General features: G+C 43.7%; 2 protein-coding genes across 4 annotated transcripts; one reads left to right on the top strand and one right to left on the bottom strand.

Annotated features, from left to right (window-relative positions):
- Nucleotides 1-207: 207 nt before the first annotated feature.
- Nucleotides 208-4,915, top strand: coq10a (coenzyme Q10A). Of its 3 annotated transcripts, none has more exons than XM_060047519.1 (6): nt 208-294; nt 696-890; nt 1,243-1,392; nt 1,499-1,691; nt 1,786-1,887; nt 2,045-4,915. In XM_060047519.1, exons 2-6 carry the CDS (start codon nt 754-756, stop codon nt 2,210-2,212), a joined length of 750 nt encoding a protein of 249 aa, XP_059903502.1. In that variant the 5' UTR covers nt 208-294; nt 696-753; the 3' UTR covers nt 2,213-4,915. The 3 variants fall into 3 exon arrangements, with proteins under 3 accessions (XP_059903502.1, XP_059903421.1, XP_059903348.1); XM_060047438.1 differs by having other exon boundaries at nt 209-533; nt 698-890; XM_060047365.1 differs by lacking the exon at nt 208-294 and adding an exon at nt 407-548.
- Nucleotides 4,507-13,350, bottom strand: cs (citrate synthase). The gene is made up of 11 exons (XM_060047245.1): nt 13,165-13,350; nt 11,100-11,147; nt 10,790-10,897; nt 10,118-10,183; nt 9,839-9,970; nt 9,389-9,577; nt 9,038-9,237; nt 8,484-8,613; nt 6,917-7,018; nt 6,597-6,806; nt 4,507-6,424 (listed from the first exon to the last, which is right to left on the bottom strand). Exons 1-11 carry the CDS (start codon nt 13,213-13,215, stop codon nt 6,254-6,256), a joined length of 1,407 nt encoding a protein of 468 aa, XP_059903228.1. The 5' UTR covers nt 13,216-13,350; the 3' UTR covers nt 4,507-6,253.
- Between the last annotated feature and the right edge of the window lie 65 nt (nt 13,351-13,415).

Below are 13,415 nucleotides of genomic sequence, written 5' to 3'. Positions count from 1 at the left end.
CAGCGGTTCATGGGCACTTCAGCCTTAAACCAAGGTCATATATCCTTCCACAGAAAAAAAAAAAAAAAGTAAAAGCAGCAAGGAAGACGCTATATATATTATAATGAATTAATAGGCTGGAGTGGCCATCCTGGGTCTAATGGTCGCACTCCGGCCAGCAGGGCGGCGTTAGTGCGTTTCTTAACGCGGCTTGTTCCGTGGAGCGACGAAGACGGACGGTGAGCCAAGAAGAAAAGGGCTGCCCTCCCAGCTGACCACCAGCTCCCTCTTCCCGCTGCAGAAGGTCGAGTGACTCTAATGTCATTTGACAACAACAGGAAGGGGAATACTATTATACACTTTTGACATATATACTAAACGCTTGAGAAATGGAATAACACAAGTGCGTATGGTAATAACGTAAACGCGGCCACAGGTCGTGGGAATCAGAATAGTTTATAAAGGCTAAGCTAGCCGCCGGTGGCTAGTGTCTCGGCTGATAAGGCGTAATGCACCGTGTCGGCTGATAGTCGGATCAGCAGTGATTGTGACAGCTAGGTAAGTGTGAGCTTGCTCTCTAACGAATGTCAACTGGTAAGCTAGAAAGGTACATCGAGGTTAAACAGACGTCACTAGTGTATATATATATATCCGTCTGACTGAGGAAGCCAACGCCGGTTGTTTGACAACACCTTGTTTTGGGCAGGTTCCTGGACACGACTGGGGGTCTCCTGACTGGAACGAGGATAGGATACCTTCTAGAAGTCAGTTTCCATGGCAGTCCCGGCTAGTTTACGTCGTTTACCCATGGGTGTGCGAACATTCAGTGAGTTTCTAGAGATCGCCACCCTGGGCTCCCACCAGTCATGCCGCACCGTGGGCTCCAGAGAGCGCCTCCGCCAGAACATCAGGTAAGCTCTCCGGGTTCTGTTGACATGGATCACACTTGATGATACTTGTAAATACAAGGTATATTATTAGCTGTCCTGCGTCCCTTTGACAGCTGTCAAGTTCTATGATTCCAGAACAACTTTTGCACTCTTTTTATACAGAGCGAATGTCATGTTACAGCTAAAACTCGAAAATACCAGCATACACTTTAACACCACAGAGAGCTTCCATACCCTACTGGAGCTCAGTGTAAAAATCCAGCAAATGACTTTGTTTTGGACACCTGGAATGTTTGTCATTGATGGTGGTGTTGACAACAGTTTGTACTCTTTCTGGAATACAGCTTATTCTAGCTTTCCTCTGAACGTTTAGACATTTGTCCTCCTGTGGCATCCTAATGACCAGAACTCCCAGAGTGCTTTGCCTCAAAGACTCTGAAACGATGGCAGCTCTTCCTCAAAGCAGAGGCTTCATCAGCTTCACCAACAAACGGAAGGAGTACTCGGAGCGCAGAATACTTGGGTAATAACTAAGCCTTAGCTGACTAATTTCAGCAGTGTCCAGACGTTTTCCAGTGGAATTTGTGTGTTGAGTTATATGTGGTGTTTTTATTTTTTAACTGCCTCAGGTACTCCATGCTGGAGATGTACGAAGTGGTCTCCAATGTGGACGAGTACAAGCTCTTTGTGCCCTGGTGTACAAAGTCCCAGACCATCATGAAAAGAGCAGGCCACGCCAAAGCTCACCTTGAAGTGGGGTTCCCGCCAGTGGTAGAGAGATACACATCTATGATCACCAATGTCAGGCCCCATCTTGTTAAGGTAAGTGCCTTTTTCTTTTTCTTTTTTGGTTCAGGAAGAGGATGTAGGCTGTTGATTATGCTTTAGAAATGTTCCCATGTTTGGCTGGTCTTAGGCTGTGTGTACGGACGGGAAGCTGTTCAATCACCTGGAAACAATATGGCGCTTCAGTCCTGGCATCCCCGGCTACCCCCGCACCTGCACTGTAGACTTTTCAGTAAGTACCGGGCGCCGTTCTAGTCCTCATTTATTTTACTTAATTTTGCTTTTGTTTTCATTCAGCTTTTCAATATCTTTGGCATCTCATGTCAGTAGCAGCCGTCTCGTGGCTCTGTGTCTTGAGTTGAACGTGGCCCTTGTTGTCTCCTCCCCAGATCTCCTTTGAGTTCCGCTCCCTCCTGCACTCCCAGCTGGCCACGGTGTTCTTCGACGAGGTCGTGAAGCAGAACGTTGCCGCCTTCGAGCGGCGCGCAGGCAAGCTGTTCGGCCCGGAGACGCGCATCCCACGGGAGCTGATGTTCCACGAGGTGCACCACACGTGAGGCTGCCCCCCCCATCCGCCCTCCTCCAGCCTTACCAACACCAAACAAACCTTAGTCCCTCGACACACACACTCTCACTCAGATCTGCATGACGCCCTCCCACTGTTGTTGTCCTTCTCCACGAAGAACGAGCAGCAGAACGCTCCGATATCGCTCACAAAGGATGAGTCGACGCAACGCTCATTCCTGCACCAAACCCGGGCTCATCACATTATTTATTTTCAAATTGGCCAACTGAGTGTTATTTTCCACTTACCTCTACTGTAAGGTTCTTCTTTTGCAGGTAAAACCGTGCGCTGTTACAAACTTCTTCTACTTAAATCCAGCATCCTCTCCCCCAGAATATCGCCTGTTACTTGATCCTTAAGTAATATACAAATGAATGGCAGTGAGTCAAATATTGGCATTCTTTGACAATATAATAACACACATGATATGTAATGTATTTGAAAGTTACACCCGTTGAGGCTGACTTGTTGCTATTCTGTTCACACTGTAGCTGGAAACAGCCAACAGCGGGGCCAGAATCTCACTCCCTAGCAACCATCTTTTTATAGTTGGGATCTAACTCTTCTGTTTAGATTTTAGCCTCCGCTTATCGCATTAGGGAATTTCATTGATATATATTATTTATGTTTCAAGCAGAGTTTTAATAAGATGATGTTATTGAGCTTGGTTGTATGCCGACAGATATTGGGTTTTAATTTCATACGTTATTGATTTAACGCAGCAGTGGTTTTGGGATAAAACTGTTTTATTAATTTCTAAATGAATTGTGCCATGCTTGTGGGAAGCTGACATCTCAACATTGACATCTCCCTCTCCTCCATTGTGTGATCTGATAGTTTTTTGCAGAGGGTGATGGTACATTTTGACTTGAGTTCATTTAGGTTTCGTCTCACTTGTTTTGTTGTGATGCAGAGCTTTAACTTGAAGTTGATCGTTAAAGGTATTTAGTTTGAAAAAGGGGACTTTTCCTACACAATGGCAGAATGGCTTATCTTACGGCCCTGTACTGTGACATACCTGTTAACTAAAACAAGGAAATTAATCAAATAAACGATCCTCCTTCCAATTATAGATGAGTGCAATATTAATATTTAAGCTATGCAAATTCTACCTGAAAATAGATTACATAATCAAGTTATATTTTAGGTGAATGCGCTACATTCAACTACTACAATATCTAAAATTGTCTGTAATACACCTCAATAATATGATCTATCTTACTCTTAACTGAGTTTAAGTGTATTAAAGGACCATCAACATAAACACCCACTGTACTCTGACTATTTCTCTCCTCAGGAAGTTTCCCGGTTGTAGAATAGTATATAGCAGCCCTGTTCTTTAAACAATTTCTGTTCATATCTGCATCACGGCTGTTGCATGAAAAGAAACGGGTGTATAGTAGTTATGGCATACTAGTTGGCTTATTACATACCTCCTCCTAAATGTGGATACACAAATGCTCTTCAGTTTACCTTTTACTTAAGATACAAATAGTCATACCTTTAAACCCTAAAAGTAGGCGAGACAGTTGAAGCTTATACAGCACCTTATTGTTTGAATCACCCCCATCCCCCACCTCTCTCCCTCAGTCAGAAAGTGTGAATTATCAATCTTTGGCTCTAATATTTCACTTGAGAGCCTACATGTACATTTGTGAATACTCTGCATTTCAGTTGTATTTAAGTTAAAAATATTCTGAAAATAAAATCTGGTGTGTGGTTTATGAAGTTAATATTGCATTGAATTATTTTTGGTTTCTGTGCACCATGTTGATGCGGGCAAAGTATTGTGTGTGTGTGCACGCGCATAGGCAGTTGAAGATGTAATTATTTTCTATGCACCCTCAGGCATGCTAGATATGTTACGTGAACGTCAGCATCACATGCGTTGCCCAGTGGAGAGCTCCCCATGTTGGCACTGACAAAAGCTCTGTGGGACAGAGGCGTCTCCAAGGGCAGCGGGAAATCGGAGAGGGGAGATGGTATTTGGAACAGTTATTAATAACGGCACCAGGGATAGGTGCCCATTTGGAACGTCTGCGCACTTGAGGTTGCCCATCTTTCAACACAAGACCGTCTTCACCATTCTACTGGAGACGCATGGAAGGCAGAGGATGATGTTGATATTTAAACATGGGACGTCACTGGGCATTAAAAACGTGTTCCCCCTGCAATTTATCAATAGTAAAATGAGTTTGGTTGACTTTGCATGTGTTTTCCACTCCTACATTTCCTAATTCAGATCAAGGGGGTTCGTTTTGAAAAACCAAAAACAACTTCAAGGTATTTGTTAATAAAAACTTTTATTGTTTTTTCTATTTTTGTTAGGTTTTCGGATATTTGTTCAGTCAGGGCAGCTCTTGCCCTTCTGACCTATCCCAGTTTGTTCCTGTTGTGATTCTTTCCTCAGTGAATACATCCCAGCTACCGCACACAACCATTACACTCTCTACGATCAAAATAACATCCTCATACACTAAGCATATGGAAGAGAACAAAATCAGAAACTGAGCAAGGGGAGGAAGCCATAGAAATTAAAAATTCTGCAAGTGAATGAGCAACATGTACAGACTAGTAAGCCGTTACTACACACAAAATGGAGTGTCTACAAACGATAGAAACTGAACAGACCTCAGACAAAAGAGCAAGCTTGAAACATTCAAAACTAACACCTGCACCAGCTAAGCCCATACAACTAGGCAAAAATCACTTATATACACAGGTTAGACGCAGTGAATTTTAGATCAACGGGAGAATTTTTGGAAAGCAGAGGTCACACTTTCAGCGACAAGTGAGATTGGAACACAAGGTTGTTCTTCTACTTGGTAATTGTGGTTATAGGAGCAACATGTTTGACGTAGAGCTCATACATTCAAGCTATACATTTATATATATATATATATACCTATGTACATAGTGTATAAATAAAACCACATTGCAAACCCACAGACTATCGTTTTATACATATTTAACACCCAAAATAAAACTCCATACAAAAGGACACTTAATCAATCTGGGGAGTCTACTGCTATAAATGAGGGATTCCAAACTAGCAAGTGCTCATTTTGGAGTAGTTTCTGAATGCTGAAGTGCTCTTGGCTGGGGATAACGTCACAATCATACACCTGCAAAGAGAAAAGACGGACCCACCCACCCCAGATGTATTCAAGCTTGCTCTTATGCATCAACCATAAGCACATTAAAAACACCTCTACTGTAATATCTAATGTCACTGTTTCTGTACACCATCAGGTTTCTTTGGTACTCTGTACTGCTCTTCAGAGCAACCACCAAGCACAAAGCCCACTGTAAAATGAAGACAAGATCTAGTTATTTTGATCATAGAGGTGAAAGTGGTCATAAGAACACACTAGTTCAGAGAGAAAGGGGATACCAAGAGCTTTTTACTAATTGTGTTTTATATCTGGATAAATCTAAAGGTTTCATTACGCATGGATTTACTCTATGGTTTGGGAAGGGCCTTTAACCTCAACTGGAGTGTTCATATTGGGAGTGAGGTCTACCAATAGCCTGGGCAGAAGGACCTTTGGGGAGATTGCATAGAAGACAAAGAATGTGTTTCTGCAAGGGGCATTTTCTTTTTGATCATTTTTTACATTTTCTGCAAACAACTCAAAAAGCGTTTCAACCCATTAAGTTCCAATCAATGCCTCAGTCATCTTCGATTTGGAGTCAAATTCAAATGCCATGCTTGGGGTCAATTGTAAGCAATCCCAGCAGCCGTGTGATGGTACGCACATGAGCCCATAATGAAAATGGTGCATTTTCTTCTAATTTTCCAAATGAGAAAGTATGTTGAGCAAACTCGACTGACTTCTACACCAAAGTGCATGACAATTTGAATTTACCTCATGTGTGAAAGGACCTTTACAGTTCACCGCCTCTTTGAATCCCTTTCCCCTTGGTGGTGAGAAGGACAGCAGTAAACTTATTTTACATTTAATATACTTTTCATCTCCCTTTACAACCGCCACCCCCCACCCTCTCCTCCCCTCCATCTCAGCGGGTGCGATCAGCCCGACTTGGTCCCCACCAGACTCATGAGTCCCTCTGTGCTCATGGACTTGGGGCGCTCCAGGGGGAAGCCCAGCGCTCGGCTCCACACCAGCTGGGCCAGCACGCCCAGGGCGCGGGACACGCCAAACAGCACTGTGTAGTAATTCATCTCCGTCATGCCGTAGTACTGCAAACGAGAAAGAGGCACATGGTTCAGGGGGAGCAGAAACGGGGCCGCTGCAAATGATTCTCACGTGTCCATTCTGACAATACATTTTGCGACACATTACATCACTACGTGGACTTTTATTAAATCTCCCCCTACCGCGAATGTCGATAACTACACAAAATATCATTACCTGCAGGAGCACCCCACTATGGGCGTCCACATTAGGCCATGGGTTCTTGGCCTTGCCCTGCTCCAGCAGCACGTTGGGAACAATCTTGTAGAGCTGGGCCACCATCTTGAACAGGGGGTCATTGGGCAGGTGTTTCAGGGCAAACTCCTGCTGGCAGGTGTAACGTGGGTCGGTCTTCCTCAGCACAGCGTGGCCATAGCCAGGCACCACCTGTAGCACAGAGAGAGGGGGGAATATTTGAAATGGTGTCAAGATGCCACGAATTACCCTTGTTCAAAGCTCAACTGAGAGGGCTAAGGTGCGTTTATAGTGGACTTTACCCTGCCAGACTTGAGTGTGTTCCAGATGTAGTCTCTCATTTTCTCATCGGACACCTCTCCACCCAGCTCTTTCTGCAGCGCAGTCAGCCACACCAGCACCTCCTGATGGACAGAAGAGACAATACACAGAGCACTGTCAAATAAAATGAGAGAGACAGACAACGTTATGGTGGATAATAGTGCTTGTGCAGGAATACAGGGGAACATTTACAATACAATCAGTGAGAGTTGAATATGCAGAGGCATGATTGTACAGGCGTCTTGATACCATCATCGACAATGCGTTTACTTTGAAATTATTCAGTGTCAGTTTGATTTAAGGGGTGAAAAGTACCATTTAACGAAGTACTCACCTTGGGGTACTAACCGATACCTGTGTACTGATGTAGTAAAATTGAAGCCGTTAAATATAATTACAGAAAATGGAAGCCACAAAAAAATAAAAACTAATGCACACAATGTTATTAATGGGTCCAGTATTGAGCTAAAGTGCTTCATTAATGACAATGTGCAATGTAACCTTTTAAGGCAATAGCACTACATTTCCTACTTTCCAACTCAACTCTCCAGAGCCCAAGATTTCACAACGAGACTTCTCTTTGAGCAAGAATTGGTTAGACACAATCACGAAACGAAAGGGCTCAAGGGTAAATAAGTAAGTTGTATTTATCCATAGGGATCCTTTCCCTTATGTCAATAACTATTACATCTAGTGGTGCAACGGTTCACGGGTTTCCCGTGATCCGTACGGATCAACCATCACGGTTCGGGACGCAAGTGATCCACGGATCGGCTGATAAAAAAAAAAATGTTGTGCGTTGACGTGATCAGCGCATGTTTAGAGGACAATTCGGGTATTAACAACATCATCAAGTATCGTAGCGAAATACAGTTTCTGTTGTGTTTTATTTGGCGTTCCGTAAATCCCATTGAACGTAAACCGGAACCGGAACCGGACGTGTTTAGGTTTGGTTGTAGTCTTTTCGCTCGGTTCGCCGTATCAACAGTAGGGCTAGAACCGAGCGAAAAGACTTCAACCAACCCCCTTGCAATGAGCAATGAGTCTCACAACCGAAATCAATGGATTTACAAAATGCCAAATAAAACACCACAGAAACTGTATTTCGCTACCAAACTAAAAAAAAGAAGATACGGATGTCTGCATTGCCTTGGGAGAGTGTAGACTCTAAACTCTCCCCAGGAAATGCAGACATCCTGAATTGTAAATCCAGGAATTAGGGATTATTTACTATCCTATCCATGTTAAAAAGAAGGAATAATGCCTCAGATTGCACATTTTTTAAATATTGACCATGCTTAAAGGAAGCAGGATTATTAACTAATTTGTCACTTTATTTTGTTTTTACACAGTTGAAGATTTTATTTAAAGTCACATTTGTCTTGTTATCTTCATTGTTGTTGTTGATCCGAAAATGATCCGACCCGTGACTCAAAAACCGTGACCCGATCCGAACCGTGAGCTTTGTGATCCGTTGCACCCCTAGTAACATCCATATGCAACAGTGTTCTTACTAAATATTCCATCGAAAGGACAAGAAGGACAAACCTGGTTGGCCAGGCCGTGCAGAGGTCCCGCCAGGCCGTTCATGGCTGCGCTGAAGGACAGGTAGGGGTCAGACAGAGCACTGCCCACCAAGTGGCTGGTGTGGGCACTGACATTGCCTCCCTCGTGGTCACTGGTGGAGGAAAGGAGGGCAGAAAGCAGGGCATAAGACAACAATCAAGACAATCCTTTTAAAACCGACCGACAATCTGATCTCATGAGCAGAGGATCCCATTGGGCTTAAAAAGCATGTATAATTAGGGCCACTAGGGGGCAGAATATGATCACCGCCCCCACAATCCTATCCATTGACTCACTCAAGGGGAAAGAGTCTGCCCGTTTTTGGTATTTTGTAAGAAAAGGGTGCAGCAATACATTCACTCAAAAATGAAATAAATAGGTGATGCTTCCGGTCTGGCGCTAAAAAATATTTCATATAGCCTTAGGAAACAAAAGGTATTACACCCCTGCTGTATTTCACCATAATGGTATACAGCTTGAGTAGTGAAAAAGCCAAGACCCACCAAGCGGGCGTTCCTTGTTGCTACACGCCGTACCTGTGAATGGTGAGGTACAGCCTCATCAGCTCAGTGAACTGGGCGTCGCTGTAGCCAAGCATGTTGGTGAAGTTGTGGGACCAGTCCAGGTTGGAGTCGATGGCTCCGATGCTGCTGCCCTCGCGGTACAAGTTGCGGTAGATCTTGGCTGCGACGCAGGGCAGCTTGGCAATCAGGTCCATGGAGTCCTCATAGACAAACTAGCGCAGGAGACGGAGACAACGTCAGGTCACAACTAATCAGAACCATGATGATCCCTGTGAGGTTTGTAGAACATAAAAGTCCCCCCCGCCAGAGGACCTAGACATCCAAGGGACTAGAGGGGAGTGCATGTGCTGAAGTGACCCTCACCTCCCAGTACTTGGACTTGTGGACCCCCTCGGAGTAGGCCCGTGCAAAGCCACTCTCGCTGTTGAGCGCTGTGATGGCGGCGCTGAACTGAGACATGGGGTGCAGGTTGGTGGGGAAGTTGTCCAACATGGTGACCACATGGGAGGGGAGAGCAGCTCTTTTCGCCCATTCTTTGGACAGCCAGCTGACCTAAAAGGACAAAAACCCAGAACAAAGCAGGCATCTTCAAAATCTTGCATTACGGCAAACCCGCACATCTTGCTGTATGCTGGCCTTTACTTGAACCAGCAGGATCTTATCACAGAACACTCAAGAGAAGACACTCCAACAGAATAACAGCCATCACATCACCGTCTGTAAACATGTTTTGCCATCTCAGCATATTCTGAACAGAGCCTTTTGTGGTGTGCGTCTCTAAAATACGGTTGTGTCCGTCATCCGTATGCTCACCTGTTCTTCGGTGGGCACCTGTCCTGTGATCAGCAGCCAGAAGAGACCTTCAGGCAGTGGCTCCTGACCTCCTGGGGCCTTGGGCAGCAGACCCTGACACTCTGGAATGCTGTAGCCACGGAACCGGATTCCCTGAACAAGTGAGAGAGCAAGGGTGAAGAATTTGGGGTTGCTACCTTGATGGAAGCTTACCTCGGCAGAGATGGGCCTATACAGCAGAGGAATCATAAAGACACACACAAAATCTTTTTCGTTATGGTTGCCCTTTAGCATACACACCTCATCTGGATCCAGCACAGACGTCTCATACACCAGCCCCTTCATTCCCCTCATACCGCCATACACCTGTATGTTCACAAGAGAGACATTGACAAGTTAAAGGTGACCTCTACTAAAACATGAATCGTCAAACTTTTTTATTGTCCACCTGACTTTACAATGTTTTTAACAGTTGGTCAAGGTGTCAAGATAACAATTAATAACCAAGATCTTTTATCTTCTGTTCAAAGTACATTGTTATTATTGAAGTTTTCATTTCCACTAAGTATTGACTTGATTCAACCTGGACCCTATCAACTTGAGAATTATTTACAATGTAGTAACCAAATCTAGATATAACATGCAAAACCTGTACAGATAATAGCAACATTTCAAATGAAATGGCTGCGTTGGTGAAAGTATATGGAATCTATATAGGTTAGCTGTAGCCAATGACAGGTCAGCTCTTCTGTGACTCAGCTAAAAAAAAATGTCCTCTGTAACATGCCCTCTGCTCACACTGCCCTACCAAGTGAACATAAGGTCATTAGCCAACGCTCAAACGACAGCAAGGGGAAGAGTATTCAAAGGGTATCTTATGTTTCAAAGCATACATGTGTATGCATCTTGCAATCTTTGCATTACAAATGAAAAGTTGTTGAATTTCAGCATAGCATATCAGAAATGACTCACCATATCAACAGTGATTTGGCCAATGTTGGTTTTTCCATATTGCTGTTTGAAGTTCTTGATCCGGGTCTGTTCTTTGGGGATAAGGTCTGCCATAACATCCTTCAGATTCTGCAAAAAAACTAACTGTTTAATTAAATGAACCTCAACTGCCAAAGTTAAACTCTGCTTAGGAACTAGTTACTGACATTGCTTGATTTAGTGTTGGAACCGAATCGAGAGGCATAACGACAGTGAAAACAATTCTCCTTTCTCAATCCTTCAAAACATGCAGTCTATAAGACTATGGAGCTGAAAGATAAGGATTACTTACAGTTGCTGCGCTGGCATGTCTGGCAGCCACCAGGGCAGATGTGGCATTCTGGTGAACAAGAAATCAAAGCATTTATGAGGCAGGTCACTTTACATCCGTCCATAGCGTTGCACAAGTTTGCCATACTTAAATCAATTAGAAACTCAAACGAGGGACAAGTTTTACTGGTGCTTCTTTGTGCAATGGAAGCTAACCATCTGGCATTGACTCGGCCGATAAGCAAGCAGCTAGTGTTTTAAACCTAGCTTGCAACCAAGCCATTACGTTTGGCATCTTCAACTCGACATCAGAGGATGGTGCATACGATACTGCACACCATGTTTGGATTAGGGGAGGTGCCGCGTAAGTGTAGCTTTCTAGATTTGAATTTTGCCACAACTTGTCAACATAATGCACATATCGGGTATGGCGGTTCAGTTAGAAACAGTGCATTAGCTTCTATCCTAAAAGTTCTGAGCCAATTATATCTTCTTACATCAGAGGAGATGGTAGTAGATATAGGTTTGGTAGATAAGTAGGATTAAAACGGCTATCGGCTAGTGTAGCGATGACATTAGCTTCAGTAACCAAATAGTGATCTTGCTGCGATGGTAGGTAGCAGTCACTGAAACGGGACTCCCTGGTAGGACTGTCTAAAGGAAGGGAGGGCTAAGGGGGCTTGAGGACAGCTGGCTTGTGTCCAAGAGCAACCCAGGCGTGCTTCACTAACGTAGTGAACTATGGTCCTCCTGGCGGTTCCCCCCAAAGACCAAAAGACATGAGCTCATTTCCCCGCAGTTACACATTGTCCAGACAGCAGAGATTATGTAACCCAACCACACGCTTGTGGATCTCTTGGTACTAGTAACTCCTATCTTCTACCTGCCCTAATGGAAGGGGTGGGATTATTATTTTCTCAGCAGGATAGAGGTGGAAGTGATGGCTTTCTTCTGCATTGTTATGGCTGAATTGTAATTACAGAGCTTAATTCAAAAACGTTAATTAATATATGATGGAAACACACTAATTAAGCATATTATGACATGACATGCATCATTGTCCACTTTCCAAACACAAAACAAATATTATCCTATTTAAAAGCTATTATATGACCCCTATTTAACTGCAGACTGTAAGGAAGCTTTGAGCAAACATTCCTGCTAATAACAGTGAAGAGGTTATGATGACCCTGAGAGAGCTGCACAGCTTCCAGTGTATAGTTAAATGGTCCAATATTGAGCTTAAGTTTAATGACTTGCCCTGGACAGGACCAATGAGAGGACACTGTATTCTGCAGCTAAATGTGTCTCATAGTCGTAATGTGAAAGAGTTCTATGGAAATCGGACACTATTAGGGCAGTAGATGGACACATTGTCTGTCGTAACCAATAAGGGCTACTGCTGTTGAAAGCAGAACAATATTACTAACATACGAGCCACCAGTTTATGTAATTCTACATAATATGAAAATGTATGTATTTGTATACATACGTATATTATAAACTTCAATTTGTTTGTTTTTTAATATAAATTGGTGTAGTTAGTCTACCTTGTTTTAACTAATGTCTCATTTGAGATAATCCACTCGCCCACAGTTTAATTTAAATAACCAAACAACGTAAACGATGACGTGAAGGTCAAATTAGTTGAAAAGAGATGCAGCAGTAAAGCCTGTTCTAAATAATGGGACTTCAGTGCTCACAATAGGTCACTGAGCTACAATAATGCTCCCCTTAGAGCGAAATGAAGAGGTGAACCGGTTAGTTAGACGGGGGTTAACCAGCCAACACGTCGGGGCTCACAAAGCCAGGCCGGGCTGCGCTGCTCCGGTCAAGTGTCACTAGAAATAAGGTTATACATTTTAATTCCCCGCTTTACAAACCGGAAACCCCGTGTAAATCTCCGTTATAAATTATATTTGAAACGTTCATCGATGTGTGAGTTGACTTTCACGATGTGCTTGAAGGGCCGGCACCTCACTTTGAGTAACACTCGCTAGCTTGTCGTTAGCTCCATCGCTAGCCCGTTCACGTTCCCTTGAAAGCTAACCTCCACGGGTTTAGGTTGGACATAAAATATTTCTTACCTTTGAATTGAGAAGCTTAGGTGCTATCCGGCTGATGGTTAGAAAAGACATTGTGTTTGATAGTGTCTGGATTCAAACTAAGACTTTTGAGGTAATAGAGCCACTACAAGTGCACCGCGGAGCTGGTTGAAGGTGCCCCTCCAGAAAGCAGAAGGTTGAAGAGGGATCCGGGCCCGCAAGTAGACGTCAAGCTGATTGGAGGAAAGGTTCTACGTCACAATAGCGTAATACATTTTCATTGGTCAGATGAC

Source organism: Gadus macrocephalus, chromosome 1 (genome assembly GCF_031168955.1).
Source record: "Gadus macrocephalus chromosome 1, ASM3116895v1".
In the NCBI taxonomy this organism is placed as follows: Eukaryota; Metazoa; Chordata; class Actinopteri; order Gadiformes; family Gadidae; genus Gadus; species Gadus macrocephalus.
Note: the sequence above shows the minus strand (reverse complement) of the source record. Positions and strands in the feature narration are given on the sequence as shown.

Excerpts from the sequence above, each read along its gene's own strand:
- coq10a (XM_060047519.1), top strand. The coding sequence starts at position 754 with ATGGCAGTCCCGGCTAGTTTACGTCGTTTACCCATGGGTGTGCGAACA. Across the intron at positions 1,393-1,498 it reads TCGGAGCGCAGAATACTTGG|GTACTCCATGCTGGAGATGT; the intron begins GTAATAACTAAG and ends TAACTGCCTCAG. Across the intron at positions 1,692-1,785 it reads TCAGGCCCCATCTTGTTAAG|GCTGTGTGTACGGACGGGAA; the intron begins GTAAGTGCCTTT and ends GGCTGGTCTTAG.
- cs (XM_060047245.1), bottom strand. The coding sequence starts at position 13,215 with ATGTCTTTTCTAACCATCAGCCGGATAGCACCTAAGCTTCTCAATTCA. Across the intron at positions 11,148-13,164 it reads CTAAGCTTCTCAATTCAAAG|AATGCCACATCTGCCCTGGT; the intron begins GTAAGAAATATT and ends CTTGTTCACCAG. Across the intron at positions 8,614-9,037 it reads CTGTACCTCACCATTCACAG|TGACCACGAGGGAGGCAATG; the intron begins GTACGGCGTGTA and ends TTCCTCCACCAG.